The sequence below is a fragment of the Coenobita brevimanus genome, chromosome 41, assembly GCF_032717465.1.
Source record: "Coenobita brevimanus isolate Jiangsu-jjx chromosome 41, ASM3271746v2, whole genome shotgun sequence".
Lineage (NCBI taxonomy): Eukaryota > Metazoa > Arthropoda > Malacostraca > Decapoda > Coenobitidae > Coenobita > Coenobita brevimanus.
The window spans coordinates 6,651,920-6,668,197 of NC_136994.1; the positions used below are offsets into that span (position 1 = coordinate 6,651,920).

At 44.2% G+C, this 16,278-nt stretch overlaps 1 protein-coding gene across 1 annotated transcript in view; it reads right to left on the reverse strand.

Moving 5' to 3' along the window:
* Positions 1–1,550: 1,550 nt before the first annotated feature.
* The window catches only part of LOC145397472 (cytochrome P450 2L1-like), a 37,751-nt gene continuing 23,023 nt past the window's right edge, over positions 1,551–16,278 (reverse strand). Inside the window, exon 10 of the mRNA XM_080270526.1 lies at positions 1,551–1,779. Coding sequence (XP_080126652.1) covers positions 1,577–1,779 — 203 coding nt within the window. The 3' untranslated portion in view covers positions 1,551–1,576. The remainder of the gene's footprint in view (positions 1,780–16,278) is intronic.

The window sequence follows — 16,278 nt, forward strand, 5'->3', positions numbered from 1 at the left end:
CTGTTTTGTTGGATGCAAGATTTTCTCATAAAAAGAGAAATGAGAACAGTACTAAGAGGAAACTACTCATCATGGAAAGAAGTGACTAGTGGCGTACCACAGGGTTCAGTGCTGGCACCAATCATGTTTCTAGTGTATATAAATGATATAAACAGTAACACTGGAAATGAGAGCTATCTGAATATGTTTGCAGATGATGCAAAAATACAAAGGAGAATTACTAACACAGACTCTTGTAAAGAGCTACAAGAAGAATTAAATAAACTTCATGAATGGAGTATTACATGGCAAATGGAATTCAATGTGGACAAGTGTCATGTAATCAAGTTTGGTAAAAGTGGAAAAAGACCTGATTGGGATTATAAGTTAGGAAATAAAACCCTACACACGTCAGAAAGAGAGAAGGGCCTAGGTGTGATTATCAATAACAAACTATCTCCGGCTGACCACATCAGCGAGAAAGTACGGAACATGTATACACTGCTTGCAAATATGAGAATATCATTTACATACATAAATGAAAACATGCTAAGAAGGGTAATAACATCATTCATTAGACCAACCCTGGAATATGCATCAGTAGTCTGGAGTTCTCATCTCAAAAAACACATAGACAAGATTGAAAAAGTTCAAAGGGCCGCTACAAGATGGATACCAAGCTTAAGGGACCTAAGCTACGAAGAAAGACTAAATAAACTGAATCTACCAACACTACAGGAGAGAAGGAAAAGAAGTGACATGATAATGCTATATAAGTGCATATCAGGGAAGGAGAAAACAGACATAAATGATTACTTGACATATAGAGAAGCATCAGCAAGAGGACACTGCAAAAAACTGCATAAGAAGAGAGGTGACGAAGACGTAAGGAAATTCAGTTTCCCAAACAGAGCAATTGATCAATGGAATGCACTGCCGAATGAAATAGTGTGTGCCAAAACAATTCACAAATTTAAGGATATGTACGATAAATATGGTTTAAGACACGGGACAGTACGATCTTGACTCATTCCTGTAAAGATACAATTAGGTAAGAACAATTAGGTAAGACACACACACACACACACACACACACACACACACACACACACACACACACACACACACACACACACACACACACACACACACACACACACACCTCGCTGGTGCAGTGATAACGTTCTCACTTGCCATCTGATAGACGGGAGTTTGCGCCTCGCTCAGGTTGCGAAAAGTTTCACTGACGAAGTGGGTGGTTACTGTCCCCCTTGAGCAAGAGGACGTGTGTGTGTGTGTGTGTGTGTGTGTGTGTGTGTGTGTGTGTGTGTGTGTGTGTGTGTGTGTGTGTGTGAAGGTCACAGCCTTGCCCTTAGATCGGACTATATGAGCTCTCAGCTCCCTTCCGGGAGGGTAAAAGCTGACGATCACGACCATCAAGTGATCCTGACCGACCCGGTGAATTACACACCTTTTCCCTCCCCTCTCTCCTTCCCTTTTACTTCTCCCTCTTCACACACACACACACACACACACACACACACACACACACACACACACACACACACACCTTTTCCCTCCCCTCTCTCATTCCCTTTTACTTCTCCCTTTTCACACTCTGCCTCTCCTCAATCACCACCCTGTACGGCTTTGGGGCACTGATAATTGTTGGGTAAGGTTCTCTCTCCGTCTTCAGCGTCTCTCCCTGCGGCGGTGAGAAGGTGAAATTCTGCAACAACGCCGTCAGAAGCACAAAGATCTCTACCTTGGTCAAACTCTCCCCCACGCACGCCCTACGACCTGTGGAGATTGGGCTGGAATAAGAGCTGGTGTGGACTGGAATAAAAGCTGGATTAAGGGCTGGGATAAGAGCTGGTGTGGACTGGAATAAAAGCTGGATTAAGGGCTGGGATAAGAGCTGGTGTGGACTGGAATAAAAGCTGGATTAAGGGCTGGGATAAGAGCTGGTGTGGACTGGAATAAAAGCTGGATTAAGGGCTGGGATAAGAGCTGGAAAAATGGCTGAAATAAGAGTTGGTGTGGACTTGGATAAGAAGTGATGTGGGCTGGAATGAGAGCTGGTGTGGACTAGAATAGGAACTAGTTTGGACTGGAAGAAGAACTGGTGTGGATTGGAATAAGAGCTGGTGTGGATTGGAATAAGACCTGGCTTGAACTAGAATAATAGCTGGTTTGGACTAGAAAAACAGCTCGTGTGGACTGGAATAAGAGCTAGTGTGGGCTGGAATAAGAGGTGGAATAACGGATGGAATACGATCTGGCGTGGGCTAAAATAAGAGGTGGAATAAGGGGTGGAAAAGGGGTTGATGTGGGCTAGAATAAGAGCTGGTGTGGGCCGGAGAAAAAGCTGGAGTGGGCTGCAATATGAGCTGGTGTGGACTGGAGAAAGAGAAGGTGTGAGCTGGAACAAGAGCTCTTGTGGAATGGAATAAGAGCTGGTGTGGGCTGGAATAAGAGTTGGTGTGGACTCTAATAAGATCTGGTGTGGGCTGGAATAAAAGCTGCTGTAGGCTGGAGTAAGAGTTGGAATAAGGTCTGGAATAAAAAACTGGAAAGAATTGGATTAAGAGTTGTTGTGGGCTGGAAAATGAGCTGGAATAAGGGCTGGAATAAGAGGTGGCGTAGGCTGGAATAAGAGATGGTGTGGGCTGGAGTAAGAGCTGGTGTGGACTGGGATACTAGCTTCTGTTGTCTGGAATAAGAACCTGTGTGAACTGGAGTAAGAACTGATGTGCGCTGAAATAAGAGATGGTGTGGACTTGAATAAGAGCTAGTGTGGACTGGGGTATGAGTTTCCTTGGACTGGAATAAGAGCTGGTGTAGGCTGGAATAAGAGTATGTGTGGACTGGAAAAAGAGATGGTGTGGGCTGGAATAAGAGCTGGTATGGACTGGAATTATAGCTGGTGTGAACTGGAATAAGAGCTTGTGTGGGCTGGAATAAGAGCTGGTGTGGGCTGGCATAAGAGCTGGTGTGGGCTGGAATATGAGCTGGTGTGAGCTGGAATATGAGCGGTATTGACTGGATTAGGAGCTGGTGTGGACTGGAATAAGAGCTGGTGTGGACTAGAAGAAGAGCTGGTGTGGACTGGAATAAGAGCTGGTGTGGACTAGAAGAAGAGCCAGGATAATGACAGTGTATGACAATAAGACTATATCCCTTTCACCAAAGTTTGGCCAATAATTGCCATCCCTCGATCTTGAATCCTGAGTAATAACAGTAGATTAACATAAGAGGATGCTAGTCATGAAGAAGTTCTGTGGAACAGGGGAGAACCATAGCACTGTCTAGACTCTGAACTACAAGAAAAATATCAGTCAATATCCTAGACTGCTTCCCCCAAGAAAGAGAGGGAGCTGGGACAGGAACACACAATTCCAATATACTCATCCACACAAACATATTCATTCGCATCTTAGCCCCAAGGGGAGAAGGGACAGATCCTCACTGCACCATACCGTACGAGGGTCACCTGCGCAGTGCTGTTAGCATCTGCAGCAGGGCCCGACAGCTGAGCTGGTTTACCCCTGCCACATCAGAATGGACCCATCCCCTTACCCGCTCCTGACCTGATCAGCAGATCAGACCAAATGCAAGAGAATATCCTCTCAGGGCTGCATCATCATTTGTTCATTCACAGTCTCTCTCCAATAATTTCTATCAGTCTTCCTTGCTCAACAGACATCCCTCTCGCATCCAACGCTTTCTTCACACTGTCCATCCATCCTGTTTGTGGTCTTCCTCTCAGCCTTACACCTCTCACATCCAATCAATTTTCTTTTTCGCCAATCACCGATCATTCATTCTCTCCATATTATGCCCAAACCATCGCAACACCCACTGCTCAACTTAGCCATGTGCCACACAACTCCAGTTCTCCTTTTCACTTCATCATTTCTCACTCGATCCATATGCGCCAATCCACACATACTCCTCAGACACCTCATCTCCATTGGATTCAAACTTTTCCTCTCTGCTGCACTCATATTCCATGTCTCAGCCCCAATATAACGCAGTCAGTACCACAACACCCTCATAAAGCCATCTCTTTGCATCCATTCTTAGCGAACAACATCTAAACACTTTTTTCATTCCTCCCAACACCTCTCATATTTCTTTCATTCAAACTTCCACTTATGCATCTATTCATCCATCCACAGCAACATGTAACTCTACGTTCTTAAAACAATCTACTGCCTTAAGCAACTCACCCTTCAATACTATATTCCTCCTCCCACCATCTACCAACCTCGTACACTTCATCACTTTACTATTACTCTCACTTACTCTCAATTTCCTCCTTTCACACACCTTTCCAAACTCCTCTACCAACTGTCTCAATCTCTTCTCTGAATTAGCCACCAGTGCAGTATCATCCGCAAACACCAGCTGATTCAGATTCCACTCACTACCATCATCATTCACCAGCCTCAGACCTCCACCTAACACTTTTGCATTGACCTCCCTTACAACACTATCTGTCTATCTATTGCCAGACGCCTCAATCCCGTACGGGGTGGTCACAAACAAATCGCCTCCACGTCACCCTTTCCCCCGCAATTTCACTGCCCTGCTCCCAACTCACACCCCCCTCTCTCATATACCTCTCCACCCCATCCCTCCATCTCATCCTCGGCCTCTCCCTCCCTCTTCCCCCCTCCACCTCACTCACATACACTCTCCTCGTCAGTCTCTCAACACCATCCACAGAAATATTAAACAATCAACGCGACATGAGAGTATTGTGATACCAACTCTAACGTATGGAAGTGAAGCTTGGACGTTGTTGGATAGACACAAGTCAAGAGTGAGAGCAGTGGAAATGAGTTATATACGAGGAGCCTGTGGAGTCACATGGAGAGACAGGCTGACGAATGAGGATATAAAGGAGCGTTGTGGTGTGGATGTGATAGGAAGCGTTATGAGGAATACACTGAGGTGGTTTGGCCATGTGGAGAGGATGGAGGGTGAGAGACTGACGAAGAGAGTGTATGTGAGTGAGGTGGAGGGGGGAAGAGGGAGGGGGAGGCCGAGGATGAGATGGAGCGATGGGGTGGAGAGGTATATGAGAGAGGGGTGTGTGAGTTGGGAGCAGGGCAGGGAAATGGCGGGGGAAAGGGCGACGTGGAGGCGATTTATTTGTGGCCACCCCAAACGGGATTGAGGCATCTGGCAATAGAAGACGACATTGCATATCCGTGCCGCAGCCCCTCTCTCACGGGAAAGCAATTACTCACCGTATTTCCCATTCTTACATATCCACTACTATTTACATAAAAATTTTCACACCTTTTTGCAATCTACCATCAAGTCCATACAATCTTAAAACAATCCACAAAGCCTCCCTATCAATTCTATCATACGCTTTCTCTAAATCCATGAACGCCCAAAACACATCCTTACCTTTGGCTAAATACTTCTCACACACCTGTCTCAAAGCAAACACCTGATCCACGCATCCCTCCCTCTCCTAAAGCAACACTGCACATCACCAATCACTCCCTTCGTACCATCTCCAACACTCTTAATTAGCACTCTGCCATACACCTTACCTACAACACTCAACAGACTTATACTCCTTAAGCTAGTATATTCATACTTATCACTCTTACCTTTATACAACGGAACTACACAAGCACATACCCACTCAATTGGGACCATACCTCTCACAAAACACACATTCAACAATCTTGCTAATCACTCAACAATAGTCGCTCCACCACCTTCCAGGTATGCCATAGCACACCCATCCATACCTGCAGCTCCCGTGTTTTCATCTCATTTACTGCCTCCTGCACTTCCTCCATTGTGATCAAAGAATCATTCAGCTCTCACAACACACTCATTCCTTGCGCACTACCATCTGCCACAATTTCAGCCTCCCTCTCCTCCTCTACATTTAAAAATCTTTAAAAATACTCCGCCCATCTCTCCCTTACTGCATCCATCTCAGTTAACATCCTTCCATCCTCTCCATTTCCTCGATCTTTCTTCCGAGATTCTCCTTTTCTCACCGTTTTTGCCTCCTTCCAGAACATTTTCTTATTCTGTTGAAAATTCACTGTCGTCCACCTATGCCACCTCTCATCTGCTGTCACTTTAGCATCATGCACAGTCCTTCTCGCCCTATTCCTCTTTTCCTTATACCTCTCATATGATACCTCATCTTTCCTCTGCAGTAAAACTTCATATCCACGTCTCTTCTCAGCCACAGCCATACTTACTTTCTCACACCACTATTCACTTCCCTTTCTAACACCACCACCCACTCGTCTCACAGCACAGACCTCTTCCGCATGCCCTACCACAGCACTCTTAAACAACTGCCATTCCTCCTCCACACTGCCATTTTCTTGATCTTTCACTGCGTTCCACTCGTCTTTCAATTTCTCCTGATACTCTGTCATTTTCTCCCTTTTATCTAACTCCCTCCCCTCCAAAACCTCCCTGCCACACCTAACACTCCTAGCTCTCACCCATCTTTTACTTACTCTCAACTTTCCCTCCACCAGGTAGTGGTCAGACAAACCTCCACCCCCCTCTCAAAACTCTCACATCCAACAATCTTCTTTCTACATTCCTGGACACAACCACATGTTTGTAACCATTTGCAATAATATGTAGTGTGTAAGTATCGTATGTAAGTAGTTGTAAGTAGGATCCAAGTAGGGCGCCACTGAGCGCTTGCTATCACTTGCTATGTCTGTGAGCGCTTGCTATGTCTGTCTTGATTCAAATTTTGCTGATCCATGAGTTTTGTGGCCGCACCAACGCCTAGCCAGTGAGAGTCGAGCAGTTAGTAACGGTCTGGGATTGGACACGGGTTGTGTCCACAGCTGCTGTGTGAAGGTATAAGGCGGTGCTTAATATGTTATCAGAAAACCACTCCAGGACTTTGAATTCACCTATGACTGGCGTCAAGGGGCATTAAAAAACCTTAACATTTGGTGGAAAGCGAGTGGGATAATAGTGATTTCACGTCTTCTGTGAGCAATCTTGGCTGTGTCTATTTTCCCACGCTACTGTTCTTCCCACGATGACACAGTTTATCTCCGCTCCAGCCTCCAGCCCTTTTAGCAGTCTTGGTGTGTGTGTGTGTTTTTTTTCCATGACTACGGAATCATCCTTTGCAGCTTTGATGTGGTTTTGGGATTTTCCTCCACACCAACACCCCTCCTACCACCACACCACTACAGCCACGTAAGCCTCCATCATTACCTTCACTACCTGCCTTCGCCTGCCAGTCCTGTGTGACCTGTTGTATTATCGCGCTGTATGGGTTACTTTCAGCCCCCACAACTCCATCCCAGACCCCACTCCAGTAAGTTGCCCCCAACCGCCGCCTGATGCCGTTACGTCATCGTTCCCCCACCTACCACACAGACCAACGTCACCCAAGGAGCGTAGCCACTCACACCGAGCTACGTCACAGTCTCCTGCTCCTATCAGCTTCTCGCTCTGCCCACTGCTTAACTGCCGCCCAGTGACATCACGAACCCCTCTGCCCAATCAATGCTGGCGGGGCGAGGAGACACTATGACACTACGATACGAGAGCTTCACTCAACATCAAGCTTTTGCACAGAACACATATTACTACAAGTATTTTTCTATCTGCATTTTCATGCATATTCTCATTCCATCACATTAATCGATTCCTTTCTATAGAGAAGCCAAGCTGTCTCCATAGATTGTGATATTTTCACCATTTACTCTTATCCATTCATTGTCCCTCATCTTTCATTCATTCAGAATTTTTCGTTCACTCACTCCTGCTTCATCCCATATTCTCCCTATTATACTCATGCTCAGCTGTAAATAACGCATTCATTTTCACTTCATTGTATATAAATCATTTCTTCACATATTATAAATATTTTTATTTATTCATTCTCTCATTTATTCATTCATTTGTTCATTGATTTTCATTTACTGACTTCCTATTCTATTAATGTCCTTTTTTGAAAGGGTAGATCTCTCCCCCATTGAATCTGATAGTGACACAGATGACCCTGTATGTGGTGATAATGTACAGTAACTCTTCGTAGTGGCAGATCTTATAGTAAACAAACCGTAAGTTCCTTACCTGTTTCTACTACGACTACTCCTGTTACTCCTCCCACACCTACAACCACCTATAGTAACCCTACTACTCCTACCCTAAATCCAGATATATCAACACCAGATACTCTATCATCTTCTCCAACTGATTCTCTTGAAGCCACTCAGCCTTCTCCACAGTCTTTATCCTTCCCTTCTACTACACATACACCACCACTAACCACGACACACACCACTACCACCATGACACTGCTTCCCACACACCGTCTCAGTTTACTAGTGTGCCTACTTCCTCACCCTTCGTGGTCTCACCCTCTTCCTATGATGTCGAATCAGAACCCTCCACCTCCCCAGTCCATATATTTGGATGATGTTAACAGACCCAAATTTACAGGAGAGGATAGTGCAGTTTCCATTTACGACTTCCTCAGAGAGGTCGAAAATGACATTCGTAATCGGCAAATCGCAACTGAACCCTTGAAAGTTTCTTACCTGATGGGTCGACGGCATCAGGGCAGGTCACTAATAGGAGCCGCTATTCATGAGGGGCACTTCAAAGTTTGCCAAACGTTTGACGCTTGTCGCCAACAGTTAATTCAACTTTGTTGCCAACATGCTAATGCTGCATCTTTTATAGGGTTGACAAACCTTCTCAAGCAGATGGAGCAGCACATGAAGGTACCTTCCCAATACGGAAAAGGTAATTGAGGCAGCCGCTACTATGAGGACGACGAGTTCAGAGCTGTGCCAATTGTTCCATGGTACTCAATGGGTAGCCGAAATTAATGGAATGCTTATGGTTTCACTAAATAATTTGGCAGATTTGTTCGGTTACTTTAGATTTCTTAAATGGCTTTCTGACAACCAAAAACACATAGCACTACAACTTGGCTTTAACCCTGGAGGCAAAACAGTTAACATCTCCAAGGACATAATAGAAAGGTCAGGATCAGACATTACTCTCCAGGCCGGTTCTTAAACCCCAGCCTCTCACTCTGCAAGTGGTACTGCGGGAGTACTACACATCAGCATTACTTCATCTGATTCCTGTCGTTCATGGTCAACTAAAAAAATCAAACCTAGTAATCGGTCTCACTCACACTATTGCTCAGCTTCTAGCGGTCGTGACAAATCAACTGTGCGATGAAGCAAACAATCCTCAATTGTGTGCTGGCACTGTGGTAATGTAGGTCATCGAGAGTCTAGCTGTGCACGCAAAAAAAGACATTTCCACTCACGGGAAGGACAGCGCACACCCTTGCGATCCCATCATCTAACATGCAAATATCAAAAGAATAGCACAACTCACTCCACTGACGAGTGTCGTTACCTTAAGAGCCGTCAGTCAGGGGAAGAGGAGCGCTCGGATTGTAGAAATGTAACCTAATAGTAGAAGAACAACCTGTGTCTGAAAATAAGGTCACAGAAAGTCAACTCCCCATTCGCCAGGTAGGACCTATAACATCTTTCTAGGATGGAGTGAAGGGGTGCAAAGCTCTTTCTTTATGGACACTGGATCTATGGTAAACCTGATCTCAGATATCTGTTTAGACAACCTTAAGGAAACAACTAAAAGAGTTGGGCTCCTGCCTATGTGGCATGGATGGCTCAGAATTTCAGGTCAAAGGAAAGATCACACTAGAAGTACAACTTGATAAAGCCTTGAGACCTTTAGATGTGGAGTTTCATGTCACTAATGATCTTAAATATCCAGCGGACACTGTCACTGGCTTTCAACAATGGCTCAACAAGCTATTGCTCTCCTCCCTGCTTCTCGTACCATAGATATCAATGGTTTCCCAATATCTAGCATGGAATATCCACGTCCGGTACTTTCCCAGACAAACTCATTATTCAGTCTCACGTGATTTCAACATTACTCGAGAGTAAACAGGTACACACACCGTTACCTGAACAGCCAAGTTCACTACCATCTAGTACTACACCCTCTGAGCATTCAACTGTGGATCGTATCAACCCCTCTAACAGTGGCACATTTGCCGACTCAGACACGTCTCATTTAACTACCTCACATAGTGTGAATAATGTTTTACAACACGCAGAGACAAGTCATGCAGTAACAAATCAGTGCACAATTTTGTTGCCGCATAAATTTACCAAAGTCTCTGTTCGTGTTGTTGGTGCGAAAGCAGGAGTGGATTTACTAACCTTACCTGAGACGTGTTGTGTGAATGGCTTAGCTTATGAGTCGACGTTGTGTACGGTGCTAGAGGATGGTTTATGCTACTTGTACTTAGCCAACTGTACTAATGCTCCACTTAAATAATGAACGGGAACACAGATTGGTGACTTCTTGGTATACCCAGCAGCCGTACGTGTGTGCCAAGATTTCCCACGCTCTGTTGCCGATGTGTGCTCAGTTACTCAGTCCACCAACATTCCATCTAATCTTGAATCTCATGTGAAACAGAGTGATTACCCAGAATACAGAAGTCACTTACCTAATCTCTTGCGAGACTATCGTGAAGTCATAGCCCTACCCGATGAGAATATGGACAAGACAGAATTAGTAAAGTGTCAAAAAGCCCGGAGCTCAGCCAGTATATATATCTGCCTACCGTTTACCGCACAGCCAACGTCAACAAGCTGATCATCTTATTCAGGACATGTTGGATAATGAGGTCATTGATCACTCTGATAGTCCGTGGAACAGCCCACTATTTCTGGTTCCAAAGAAAGGTGGTGAGTTACGACCAGTGATAGATTACAGACGCATGAATGCGCTGACTGTCCCAGACAGATTTCCAGTTCCTGTACTCACTAATTTGCTGGAATCATTAGGTGAAAACAATTGTGTTTGCTCCTCCCTAGATCTTTTAAGTGGTTACTGGCAAGTGGAAATGGAGGAATCATCTCTTCCTATCACTGCCTTCAGTACACCATTCGGGCATTACCAGTTCCGTAGACTTCCATTCGGTTTGAGAAATGCACCATCAGCATTCATGCGGCTATTTCATACAGTTTTTGCTGGCATGATAGGTCATTCAGTTTTTGCTTATCTAGATGATGTCATAATCGCCAGTTACTCGGTGGAAGAACACTTAGAAAAATTGGCCAAAGTGTTCACTAGACTCAAACAAGCTGGACTTAAGACCAAACTATCAAAGTGTGACTTTTTACGTACAAAACTCCAATTCCTAGGACATTTTGTTGACGCTCACAGAATTCATACATCAAATGACAAGGTTAAAGCCTCGACAAATTTCCCAGCTCCAACCAACACCGATGCTGTACACAGTTTCCTCAGTCTTAGTGGCTATTACCGCAGATTTATTAAGGGGTACGCCCGGATAGCTGCGCGTTTAACAAAATTGCTAAAGAAGGATGCATCTCTTGTGTGGGCTGATGAACAGGCAACCGCATTTACAACACTAAAAAATGCCCTAGCACAATCTCCAGTTTTGGCATTCCCTGATTATTCAAAACCATTTCTTCTCTGTACTGATGCTTCCGGAGTAGCCCTAGGTGCTGTTCTCATGCAAAATTACTCCGAAGGGAAGAAACGTGTCATTGTCTATGCCAGCCGTGTGCTAAACTCTGCAGAAAAGAATTACAATGTAACTCACTGGGAAGCCCTTGCCATGGTCTGGTCTCTAAAACATTTCCGCGACATCATCTACGGTTATCCTGTTCGCATTCAAGTAGACCATATTCCCTTATGTGACCTGTTTTGGGGATGTAACCTTACCGGTCGACTTGCACGTTGGGCAGTCACTGTGAATGACTATAATCCGACATTTGAATACGTTCCTGGGAAGTCCAATGTCGTAGCCGATGCCCTCTCGCGGCATGTAGCCACAGTCTCAACCGGTTGCGATGTAAACTTGGCGTTCAATTATGACACACTACATAGGTTCCAGTGTGTGGACCCTATATGATCACAGGTCATATATTTTCTAGAATTAGGTGATGATTCTTTCTTGCCAAAGTTACCAATCCCTGTATCTGATTTCTTCCTCAACAATGAATTGCTCTATAAACACTCAGCACTGAAAGGTAACAACATACCTCATCGCGAAGTTAAGCAATTAGTCATTCCAAAGGACTTAATTCCTGCTGCCCTTCATTTAATCCACGACTCCCCTCATGCATCACACCCTGGCAAAGACAGAAGCTTATGGCAAGCACGTCTGTCATATTATTGGCCCACTATGCTAAAGGATATAGAAGCACACTGCGATGCATGTTTATCATGTGCCTTTCATAAGGGGATAACCTGTCAACCTGCTTCTATATTGCAGTACCTGGTAACATCAAAACCTTGGCAAACTGTCTTTCATGATCTTCTGAAGCTGCCTCGTACAGAATCTGGCTTCGTCTATCTATTAGTGGTAGTCGATCATTTCTCTAGATTTGTTATCTTAGTTCCATTGCGTGAGAAATCTGCTAATGCAGTGGCACATGCCTTTATTAACCCATACCATACCAGGCATTTTTGCAATTTTATACCCACCCAATCCCGGACCAAAAATAGAAAAAAAAAATATTGCATAAAACAATCCAATAGTACATAAATGAAGGAAAAGCAAAAAAAAAAAGTACTCCCTATAGGAGAAATAAGTGCAGCATGGTCATGCATAGTGTTTCTAGCCCAGTTTTCCAAGCCGTGAGCTACGTTTTCCCACCCAGGTGGGCGGGATGAGAGAGAACGGGGGAGGAGAATGGGGGAATCCTCATTCTCAATATCCTTCTCCACTGGCTCATATTCCTCCCCAGAGGAGTCATCCAGGTCTTCATCTTCTATAGAATCACTAAATGAAGGGACAGAGGGTCCTTGTGATAGTTTCAACCGCCTCCTCCATCCCAATGAGGTGGAAAAATGGCATGACTTTCGCGAGATTCTAACAATGTGACAGACAGTGGCACACTGATGTTACCCAGCAATGCAGAACCACACTCAGTGCTACAAGTGCTAGTGCACAATGTTGCCAAAATATTAAGCTAGTCTTTAGCAAAATATTAGCTAGATTGAAGCCGTTAGAAACGTGCTACAGCGCTCAAAATTTGCTGTCGGCACCATCATGTCGCTGGGATTACTTGAGACGTTTTGTACTGTCGGCACCATGCCGACGGCGGGATTGTACGGGTTAATTCAGTAATTTGCCCTTTCACAACACCAGAAGTAATTTTAACTGATAACGGGTCAGAGTTCAATAATTAAGTACTGGAAGAAATTTTTCGTCGATACGGAATTTAAAAATGCAATATAGCGGCCCAACATCCAGCCTTGCATGGCCTTGTAGAGCACCAGAGTAGGAAGATATTGGAGAGTCTGCATCACATAGTGGGAGATCAGACTTCCACCTGGGACGAGTGGATCCGCAGGTAGCTGCTTCAATTAATTCATCCATCAAAAGTCAATTGATGAAACACCATTCTTTGTCATCTATGGCTTTGACAAAAGACTACCTTATTCACTGTCGCAATCCAAACTGGATCCGATCTACAACTACGATAACTACATGCGAGTCCACTTATCCAACTTCCAGAAAATTCATAAATACGTTCAGGATAATCTGGCCCTTACAAATGAGGAGATGGTACGTAACCAACATGCCGCTGCCACAGATGTTACCATCCAAGTAGGTGACTTAGTTTTTGCCCTAGATCATGACAGAGATTCAAAACTAAAGAGTAAATTCTTGGATCCCTTCCATGTCATATCTTGTAAAGGTAATAAATTCGAATTAAGAGATCCGTATAAGGCAGAGACGACATGGGTGCATGCAGATGATCTCAAACGTGCATCAAAAAGCATAGTCTCGGAGGAGCCACTAAGAGAGACCACATCTCCACAACAAACTCCTACTCAACCTCCTTCTTTTTCTCTAAGTCCTCTTTCTGACACTACTGTTCAACCTTCCCCTACTGTTAATAACTATCGTGCCAAATTGCGTTCTGCCACTAAGTCTCTTGCATAACGCTATCATCTCACACTGTCGTTACCATCTGCATTAACATCACCTCTAACATCAACTCATTTTATAGGAAAGATGCTATGGGTCTACGTGCTGACAGTGCTGACTGTGGTCGGGTCTGGATCGGGTGAGGACGATGGTGTCATACGGCCCGGAGCTTTGGTTGGGACAGGAGGCGAGGTAATGGTAGTGAATGATGTAGTCTCCTTGCACTACGACCTAGAGCCGCTGGCCGCCATGGCCATCGCCCTGCCTGATTTTGCACATCAACTAGAGGACCTGCAGGGACTCCTGTCAGATATTAAAAATCAACATCCCACAGACACATATTGGTACCCACTCTACCTGCCCATCTGCTGGAAGTTAGATTATCTTCATTTTCAGTTCAGCCATCTCCAGATTCCTTCCCTAACCAAACGCCTGTGGGCCGCTTACGAGTGAAACGTGGACTTTTTGATCTTGAAGGAGAAATTCTATGCGGATTATTTGGTGTAGCAACTGCTCGTGACCTTTCTGGATTTAAGGAAGACTTATTTCAATTAGCAAATGCTCTAGAGTCCCAGGAAAAGATGTTAAATGTTCAACATTCTATGCTACAAGAGATGACACACCATTTAAATGATGTTACAAATACCTTAAATAAATTTACGTCAATTCTTAAGCGTGAAGTATCGAAGGTAAATATTGTTTCAAAGTTGATATATGTAAAATTACATGTAGATAATTTGCAGGTTTCTCTGGATTCTCTTGTCTCCCAAGTTTCTAACCTAATTCGTATTTTAGTCAATGCTGTTGATGGTCGTCTCACCCTAGATTTAGTACCACTCTCTGACCTTCGCTCTACCTTGGAATGGGCTCACTCAGCCTTCGGCTTGTCTCCTGTGATTTCATTTTCCACTTTAGAACACTACTACCCAATCCTAGAGGCAACATTCCTTACTAAAGATATAATTGTTCATATTCCTCTTCGTTCTTCCATCACATTCGATCTCTTTCACATCATTCCTTTTCCCTTCTGGTACAATAACTCCCTGGTACAAGCCTCTGTCTCTTCAGAGTACTTTCTTCTCTCCCATGATCATCTCTATATTGCCTTCATCTCCTCAAGTGACCCCGACAAATGTTCCTTTCTCATACCCAACTCTCGAGTTTGTGCTGCGTACCTCCTAACAATTTTTCCTGGCAGAGTTGCTCCTTGCGAATCTGCCTTAGTCCGTAACTTCTCAGTACAACCTGTCTGTACCTTTGTTCCTGCCCCCAAAAGCCAGAAACACCATGCTTGTCTAAATCACATCTGCTGTTTCTTTAGTGTCTCAACTCCTGTCAATCTTACTTGTCCAGGAACCCCTGTCCGTTCACTATCCGCAGTTGGTTTATATAAGGCCCCTGATTACTGTACAGTAAAGTCTGAGTCTGGAATAGCCCGTGCTACACATTATCACTTCGCACTTCGCTCCCACAAATATATCTTCAAACCTATTAATACTACCTTCCATCTACCAAGAGACAATTTTTCCATCACATCAGACAACCTACGTATGTTGAACTTTCTGAATCAGTCTAATTTCATTATGAACCAGTTCTCTTCAGCTTGTAACCGCTCCTGGGTACATCCAGTCTTTGTATTTCCTCCAGTGGTCTTATGTCTTCTAGGTTTTATTGCAATTGTATGTATCCTGTACTGTTGTGTCAAGCGAATGGACAAAAGGTTGCATGAGATCCGTGTAGCAACAAGGTTAGTGCGACAACCAAAAGACCTGGTAACTGGTAGTTCTAAGTAACACTCATTATGATTGGTGAAAATGTGAAGATCAGTTTGAAGAAAAGAAACGACAAGAAATCCCGGTGCAAAATTGAAATTTGAGCTACTTGAAACAAAATGTAATAATATTCCTATAATTACTATACAGTAAGTGAAGGGAATGAAAACTAGTGACATAAAAATGAGATGAGGGAAGTGAATATCTGACAGTGCATTCTATGTAAGATAAACTGGAGTGTATAAAGTGGTGCATTCCGTTACTATATTTCTAATAGAGGTATTATTGTGATTACTGGTACTTACTATCAATACGCTTGTCATATACCTGGTGCATAGTTAATTAGTGGCCTGTACCACGATAGTACATTATTTACATTCTACTTTTGTCTGATCAGCTAGTCAGGTCAGGTGCGGGTAAGGGGATGGGTCTGTTATGATGTGGCAGGGGTAAACCAGTTCTGCTGTCGGGCCCTGCTGCGGATGTCACTGATTGCATTGCGCAGTTGACCCTTGTGTG